Raw genomic sequence first — 8,311 nt, forward strand, 5'->3', positions numbered from 1 at the left:
TTGCACTGAAAAGATAGTTCCCTGGGAACAAAGGTAACTTTATTTCAACAACTAAATCAATTCCAGTGTCTGTGTGCACAGAGGAGAGGAGTGTGGTCAGGATAGAGCAGGGTTTTGACCCTGAGGCTGCCTTTGGATCAACAGGCATTGCCCCAGCAGGATACACTTGCTGTGCACTGCAGTACACCCTTGATGCTGCCCATCCTGGTGCTCAAGAAACATTTTCAATTGTCTCCAGGCCGATGTGGGCCAGAATCCAGTCATAGAAGTACTGAGTGGAGGTGTAGATTCCAGGCCGCTTTGCTCTGGCGCAGCCTCTTCCCCAGCTGGTTACTCCAACAATCCAGAAGAAGTCACTGTTTTCCTCTTGGCACATGAGAGGACCACCACTGTCCCCCTACAGCAGAGTAGAGAGTATTCAGGTGGTTTTGGGTGACTCCTGCCAGCAATGGGGCTGTCTCGTTCCCTCCCACAGCCCCTGCCAGAGCTGTACCCAAGCGCTTGAGCCTCCAGAAACCTAACTGCAAGTAGCTTGGCATCCTGTAGGGTAGAGCTCTCTCTGTCCTCTCTGCACAGGGCTCCTGGATGTGCAGAGGATGGACATTTGGCACCTGGACCTCTGGGCTACCAGGAGCACTTACCTGGGCTTTTGGGGCTTTCTGGCAAAGGGGAGGCCTGAGCAGGCAGGTGTGGATGGGGAGTGTGTGGGAAGCCCCCACAGCAGTCGGGGAGGAGGTGGGGCTGGGAGGGTGACTGAGTGGCCGGGCAAAGCAGGCCCTGGGCTGTGTTGTCTCATGGCAGGCTCCTACCTGGCAGGTGTCAATGTTGCCCTGAGGGTAACCAGCACACAAGTTGTGGGTGTGAATTTTCCCTGAGTACCAGCCACTGCTGTTGCAGAGCTGGACATCGATGAGCTGGACCATGGCCTCCTGTAGGACATCACTTGACTTTTGAGCTGTTAGCAGAGAAAGGAATGATCCCCCTGTAGCTCCTTAACAATTCTGCTTCAATGCTTTAGGGGGATCCCCTTTCCTAAGGTTTGGCTTTGCCTCTGCAGAGGCACTGGGGCACTGTGACCCTGCTGCCAGCCTTTGGGGATTGGGCCAGGCCCATTTCTGCAGAGGTATATGTCCTGCTGCCTGGCTTTGGCCTGTGCTGTGAGGAAGCCCAAGCCATCTCCCCAGTGTGCTGAGCTGGCTCTGTAGTTCTCTCTCTTGGGAACTCACCTCTTGCAGTGGTGGAACCCCAGCCAGCCACCCAGCAGTTCTGCACCTCTGACAGGCTTAGGGCGGGGTCAGCCACACAGGCCAGCTGAACATAGGGGTTGCAGTCAACAGGCTTGCTCAGCTGCAGCAAGGCAATGTCATTACTTTTGTCACTTGGATTATAGTGTTCATGACGCACTAACTTCTTAATCCGTCGCAGTTGTGCTCCACGTCCTGGCTTAGTCAACTGGGTGGCCCCAATCACCAGATAAACCATGGCAATTTTCCTTGGAAGTAGATGGAGAGAGGGCTGAGAGGGAGCAGAGCCATGTGCAACAGCAGCCCAGCAGTTGTGAGACCTCTGCATGGCAAGGCAGAGAGGGAGCAGTGCTCTGGCAGGTGTGAGTGCCCTCACATGCCTTAGGCTGGGGGAATGTCAAACTGGAGGCTGTTAGGAAGCCTTGGCACAAGCCCAGGCTTCTCCTGAGCACTGTGGCAGCCTGGCTGCCTGAGAGGAAAGGGGACAGGAGTAGCAGGTGGTGCTGCTGACAGGGCAACTGCTGGTGTTGTGGGGATGTCCCCATTTCTGGCATCTCTTTACCTGATCTTGTCAAAGCAATGGGCTGCTGTGAGGACCCACTCTGCAGTGATGAGAGACCCTCCACACAGGTGTCTTGTGCCTGGTATTGCAGGATGCTTAAGGCTGATGATCCAGGGCCAGGCCCCTGGTTTGGCATCTGCACCACCGACAACACGTGTCGTGCCATTGTCATGATCCATGTACTCATACTCATACACCATGGGTCGGAGCCCACATATCCCTCTGCAAGCAGAAAGTAATTTCCATGCTGCTTCATGGCTTGCTGTGGCTCAGGCTGAAGCTCAGCCCTCTGCCCTCCCCAAAGGGCTTGCACGCACTGCAGGCCAGGGAAGCCCATGGGGTGTGCGTCTATCCGTGCCAGCACCTGGCTGCTGGCAAAGAACTGAGGCTTCCCATGGTGAGTGGGAAGCTGTGGCCCAGCCATGGGGACATGTAGGTCCCCTCCAGGGAAGTCTGCAAGTGTTGCCGTGGCTCCCTCCCAGGGCCTGGCGCCACTTACCCACAGTTGTCCCATGTCCCGTGCACCAGCCTGGCCACAGTCAGCAGGACGAGGAGGCCGAGCCAATTCATGGCTGCCAGAGGCACGTGTCAGCTGCAAGCACTGAGAGCTCCGTGCAGCAGCACAGCCACAGCCGCAGTGCCTGCAGCGGCCACGCTGCCTTTGGTGCCCTGGGGTTGACGTCACAGAGGGGTGGGTTCCATGTCTTGGGCACAATGTGGTTCTGCAGTACGGGGACTCACTTGGGTAGGGGCAATGTTTACTTGGTGAGCCATGAAATGGTTTGGGGTGGAAGGGACCTTGGTGATCATCTAGCTCCAACCCCACTGCCTTGGGCATGGAGGGATGACCTGCAGTAGATCCAGTTGTCCAGAGCCTGGCTCAGAAGATGTCCTGGAACACTTTGAGGGATGGGGCATCCACACAGGTGCTCTGGGCAACTCATGCCTTTGCCACATTACTGTCACAATCAAGATTTCCTTCTTATGATCCCAGCTGAAGCTACCCTCTGTCACTGTAAAGCCATTGCCCCTTTTTCTATCAGGACCTGCCCTTGTAAGAAAACTCTCTGTTGCTTTCTTTAGGCCCCTCTTCTTGCAGGATGAGGCTGTGCAGTCCCCACGGCAGGCAGTGGCTGAGGAACCCATTTGGGGCAGGGAGCTGTGCCAGCTGCAGATTGAGCTCTGGCTGGCAGGAGCCCAGGACCAGAGGCTGTGAACTGCCCATGCTTTGCATAACAGAGGGCACAGGGAGCTGTGGCACTGGCCAGGATTTGAATGGACACTGAGCGCTGCAGCAGGAGCCGGTGGCTCTTTACGGAATGCGACATCTGCGAGTCTGCTGGGGGAATCCTGAGGTTGAATGGGTATGGAAACCTGCTCTGACTGGGTGAGAGTGGTGTCGGTAGGGAATCAAATGGGGCAACCATTGGCTCGTTGGAGTCACCTGTGCCTCTGGAATGCTCACACAGGGAAGTTTCCTCAGCACTTTGCAACCCAGATGGGACCTTAGGGCACCACTGCTGGAACATTTGTCAACAGACTTGGTGTTGCAGGTGGTGTTGGCCCACACACCTTGGCATTCCTGGTGTGCTTTCCTACTGTTCCTGCCAGGTTCCTCTCCCCAGAATGACCCCAGCTCCTCCTTTGAGTATCTGTGAAGTGTGACCACCTGGCACATCAATCCCCCTTTGCTGCCCATGAAATCTGGGTCTGCCTTAGGGCACTGGCACTCCAGTCAGGAGCCAGGAGTTTCCCTTGTCATGCTTGGGAGTTTCCCAGATGTGTTCCCTTAGCCCAGGCTCACACCAGGCCCTAATCAGCAGTCCCAGTGCATTTGATCATTGCCTCCAAGGTATCTGCTTTTTTCCTATCCCTTTCCTAGGCTTGATGTGCCAGGTTCCTCCAGCCCATGGTGGCTCAGAGCACTCTCCTCTCTGACCAGGCACTCTGGCTGTGCAGTGGCTCTTTGGAACCACTCTGTCCTTTTGTGCCTGGCAGATCTGCCCTCAGGTTCATTCTGCACTTGCCAATTGTGGCAGTCCTTGCTTTGCCCAGGAGTTGGAATTGCAATGAAAAGATGGTTCTCTGTGATGATAGGCAACTTTACTTCAACACCTAAGTCATCTACAAGGTCTCCATGCACACAGGAGAGGAGTGTGGTAAGAGTAAAATTTTGACCCTGAGGCTGCCTTTGGATCAGCAGGCATTGTTCCAGCAGGAAGCTGTTGCTATGCACTGCAGCATGCCCTAGATCTTGCCCACCCTGCTGTTCAGGAAGCACTTCCAAATGGGCTCAGCCCCATCTGGGCCAGAATCCAGTCATAGAAGTACTGAGTGGAGGTGTAGACTCCGGGCAGCTTTGCTCTGGCACAGCCTCTTCCCCAGCTGGTCACTCCGACAACCCACCAGGAGTCTGCATTGTTGTCCTGGCACATGAGAGGACCACCGCTGTCACCCTGCAGCAGAGCACAGAAGATTAAGGTGGTGTTGGGTGGCCCCTGCCAGCACTGGGGCTGTCTCCTATCTCACAGCCAGAACTGTATTCAGGTGCTTGAGCCTCCAGAAGCTTGGCTGTGAATGACTTGGGGTCCTGTAAATTAGCACTCTCTCTTCTGTCTGCACAGGAATCCTGGATGTGCAGAGGATGGACATTTGGCACCTGGATCTCTGTGCTGCCAAGAGCACTAACTGGGCTTTCTGGGCCTTTGGCAAAAGAGGGGCATTGGGCAAGCAGGATTTGGATGGGGTGTGTGTGTGGGAAGCCCCCAGAGTGGTGGGAAGGTGGGGCTGGGAGGGTGACTGAGTGGCCGGGCAAAGCAGGTAACCAGCACACAAGTTGTGGGTGTGGATTTTCCCTGAGTACCAGCCACTGCTGTTGCAGAGCTGGACATCGATGAGCTGGACCTTGGCCTCCTGGAGGTGATCACTTGAGTCTTCATCTGTGAACAGAGAAAGGAATGAACCCCCAGCAGCTCTTTGCCAGTTCTCCCCTTCCTCTGTCTGGAGGGGATTGCCTTCCCTTGGTAGCTTTGCCTTTGCAGAGGCACTGGGGCACTGTGACCCTGCTGCCAGCCTTTGGGGATTGGGCCAGGCCCATCTCTGCAGAGGTATACGTCCTGCAGCCTGGCTTAGGCGTCTGCTGTGGGGAAGCCCAAACCCTCTCCCCTGTGTGCTGAGATTGCTCTGTGGGCAGGAGTCCCTTTTGAGAACTCACCTCCTTCTGTGGTTGAACCCCAGCCAGCAATCCAGCAGTTGATGAGCTCTGAGACTCTTAGGGTGGGGTCAGCCACACAGGCCAACTGGATATAAGAGCTACACTGGACAGGCTCATTCAGTTCCAGCAAGGCAATATCATTACTTATATCACTTCTCTTATAGTTTTCATGACGAAGTAGCCTCTTAATCTTGCGCACTTCTGCCCCAGGGCCTGGCTGAGTCAACTGGGCGGCCCCAATCACCACGTTCAGGATGCCAATTTTCCTGGAAGGTAGATGGAGAGAGGGCTGAGAGGGAGCAGAGCCATGTGCCGTAGCCACCCAGCAGTTGCCAGATCTCTGCTTGGCAAGGCAGAGAGGGAGCAGTGCTCTGGCAGGTGTGAGTGCCCTCACATGCCTTAGGCTGGGGGAATGTCAAACTGGAGGCTGCTAGGAAGCCTTGGCACAAGCCCAGACTTCTCCTGAGCACTGTGGCAGCCTGGCTGCCTGAGAGGTAAGGGGATGGGAGTAGCAGGTGGTGCTGCTCACAGGGCACCTGCTGGTGTTGTGGGGATGTTCCCATTTCCTGCTCCTCCTTACTTGATGTTGTCAAAGCAGTGGGCTGCTGTGAGGACCCACTCTGCAGTGATGAGGGACCCTCCACACCAATGCTTTGCACCTGGTAACCAGGGGTGCTGGATGCTGACCATCCAGGGCCAGGCCCCAGGCTCGGCACCTGTGCCACCCACGATGCGTGTCATGCCATCATCAGGAGGTATGGAGTCAGACACCATGGGTCGGAGGCCGCAAGTCCATCTGCAAGCAGAAAGTCATTTCCATGCTGCTTCATGGCCTGCTGTGGCTCAGGCTGAAGCTCAGCCCTCTGCCCTCCCCACAAGGACTTGCACGCACTGCAGGCCAAGGAAGCCCATGGGGTGTGCGTCTGTCCGTGCCAGCACCTGGCTGCTGGCAAGGAACTGAGGCTTCCTGTGGTGGGTCGGAAGCTGTGGCCAGGCCATGGGGGACAGGCAGGTCCCCTCCAGGGAAGGCTGCAAGTGTTGCCGTGGCTCCCTCCCAGGTCCTGGGGCCACTCACCCGCAGGTGGTCTGTATGCTCTGTGCCAGCCCAGACACGGTCAGCAGGCCAAGGAGGCTGAGCCAATTCATGGCTGCCAGAGGCACGTGTCAGCTGCAAGCACTGAGAGCTCCGTGCAGCAGCACAGCCACAGCCGCAGTGCCTGCAGCGGCCACGCTGCCTGTGGTGTCCTGGGGCTGATGTCACGGAAGAGTGAGTTCCATGTTCTGGGCTCTCTGGGGATTTGTTGCTCAGGGGTAATGGAGGGAGGAACAACATTGAATCAAGGAACCACAGAATGGTTTGGGGTCGAAGGGACCTTGGAGATCCCCTGCCATTGGGAGAGAGAGATTACTTGCACTAGATTTTGCTGCTAAGAGCCTGGCTCAAACTTGTTCTCAAGCACTTTGAGTGATGGGGCATCCACAGCTGCTCTGGGCAATCATGATGGTGCCTCAGCAACCTCACAGTCAAGAATTTATTCCTAATATCTAATGTAAACCTACTCTCTCTCCTTTTGAAGCCTTTTGAAGCCTTTCCCTTTTGTAATTTCTTGTGTTGACTCCAAACAAATCCTTAACATTATTTCCTATAGTGTAAATCTGTATATAGCCTAATTATCTATTTTTGTAAACTGCATTAAGCCCTTTGTTCAGCAGCATGTATTCCAATGCAAATTATTATTCTTACTGGAAATGTATAGTTAATTTTAGCTAGTAAGTGTTTATCTGAATGTCTTTAGGAACTTAAAATTATGTCAGATGTTTTTCAAAGTAGTTTTGTTTTCTGTGGCCATCCATATATGTATAATGAATCATTAAAAATTAGGAACTATTGAACTTTTAACAAATACACAAAGGGTTATTGCGTAGCCAAAGTGTACTCAAGACTGTCTTGAAATATCAGGTTATTTGCTGAGTATTCATTGCCTTCTTTTATGCTTTCATTGGTATCTTGGTAGTTCTCATTTGTGAAAAATGCATATTTTATGATTGGCTTTTCGCAAATGTTACAATGAATATTATATGTGTAATGTTGGAAAATTATGCTGTATTAATTCTCTCAAGTAGTGTGTTAAATGTATTTTTAGGTTATAACACAATGTTAAAATAGAATCTATACTATGTAAGATACTTTTTAACTAGCTCAAGAAAGAGATGAGATAATCAAGAAATTCTTCGCACAGAGATGGCAGTGACGGGGCCCATAAAGAGTTACAGCCTCCTTATTGGAAAAGACAAACATTCTTCCACCTTCTCTCCATCTTTATGGAACCACCGGGATTAAGGAGAAGAAGTTGACAAAAACCAGAAAAGCTCTTAATTTGCAAGGAATTTATGCATCATGTATGGATGTATGAATATGCAACAGGCTATTGCTTTTAAGGTTATTCCTTTGTTCACAAAGGAATGCTTATCTGGCATGCTTATCCGGCTTAAGGGCCCAAGAGCATCCGGACATCCGTAATTCTTTGCTTTTTATTGTCTTATAATTGTCCTAACTCTAAATTTTTATTACTCTAATTGTATTACTATTTTTATAACCATTTTATTATTATTAAACTTTAAAAATTTTAAAAACCAAGTGATTGGCGTTTTTCACAGTCTTCATGTACAGCAAACCAGGCAGGGATATGACAGTCTTACACTGTTCACTATTCTCTAATGAGGAAAATTTTCATAATGTGATGAGCACTTCACTAAAGAATGACAAACCATGTTGTTAATTTCGTTTCTTGCATACTCTTTATTAATTCAGTTGACATTACTAGTGACTGTGCATATTACAATTCTAAAATGTCATTATATAGTTTTCTTTACAGGTTTTATATATTTACTTAGAGCATCTGCAAATTTACCAGCCTCTTGTCTCAACTTTTTCCACACTATGACCTTGTTTTTGAAGAGTATCCTTCCTATTACTCCACATCATGTAATTCTACGCTTGTTCGGAAAAACAGGATTGAACAACTCTCTCTTGGACAACCAAAGGATTTTTCATCTGCTTAATTTCAAGTCTAACCTGTGTATTGCCTAAGGAGCCACAGGTTTGAAATGCAAACACAAAATGTTCCTGTAGTTGCCAAGGGCAAAATTACTGAGTCCTGATTACTTGTCCTGGGTACAGAGGAAAAGACAGATGGAGTTTCTAGCACTCTTTAATTCAATACCACCTACCTCATTGTGGGGTTGTTGTATCAGCAGGAAATCTGGGGTGCTGGAAGCAGAAAGCTTCTC

The 8,311-nt window shown here is 51.4% G+C and overlaps 1 protein-coding gene across 1 annotated transcript; it reads right to left on the reverse strand.

Annotated features, from left to right (window-relative positions):
* LOC128784938 (transmembrane protease serine 9-like) lies at nt 1-7,680 on the reverse strand. Its single transcript, XM_053936887.1, has 9 exons — nt 6,096-7,680; nt 5,601-5,816; nt 5,021-5,286; nt 4,496-4,745; nt 2,306-2,395; nt 1,807-2,028; nt 1,227-1,492; nt 810-955; nt 1-397 (listed from the first exon to the last, which is right to left on the reverse strand). The coding sequence occupies exons 1-9, from the start codon at nt 6,164-6,166 to the stop codon at nt 212-214; spliced, it is 1,713 nt and encodes a 570-aa protein (XP_053792862.1). The 5' UTR covers nt 6,167-7,680; the 3' UTR covers nt 1-211.
* Between the last annotated feature and the right edge of the window lie 631 nt (nt 7,681-8,311).

Source organism: Vidua chalybeata, chromosome 3, assembly GCF_026979565.1.
Source record: "Vidua chalybeata isolate OUT-0048 chromosome 3, bVidCha1 merged haplotype, whole genome shotgun sequence".
NCBI lineage: Eukaryota > Metazoa > Chordata > Aves > Passeriformes > Viduidae > Vidua > Vidua chalybeata.

What these genes read in the sequence shown, in the direction of transcription:
- LOC128784938 (XM_053936887.1), bottom strand. Translation starts at nt 6,166, where the DNA reads ATGAATTGGCTCAGCCTCCTTGGCCTGCTGACCGTGTCTGGGCTGGCA. An exon ending in CATTGCTTTGACAAGATCAG is followed by an intron (nt 1,493 to 1,806) that starts GTAAAGAGATGC and finishes TCTACTTCCAAG; the next exon opens with GAAAATTGCCATGGTTTATC. An exon ending in GCAACATTGACACCTGCCAG is followed by an intron (nt 398 to 809) that starts GTAGGAGCCTGC and finishes ACTCTGCTGTAG; the next exon opens with GGGGACAGTGGTGGTCCTCT.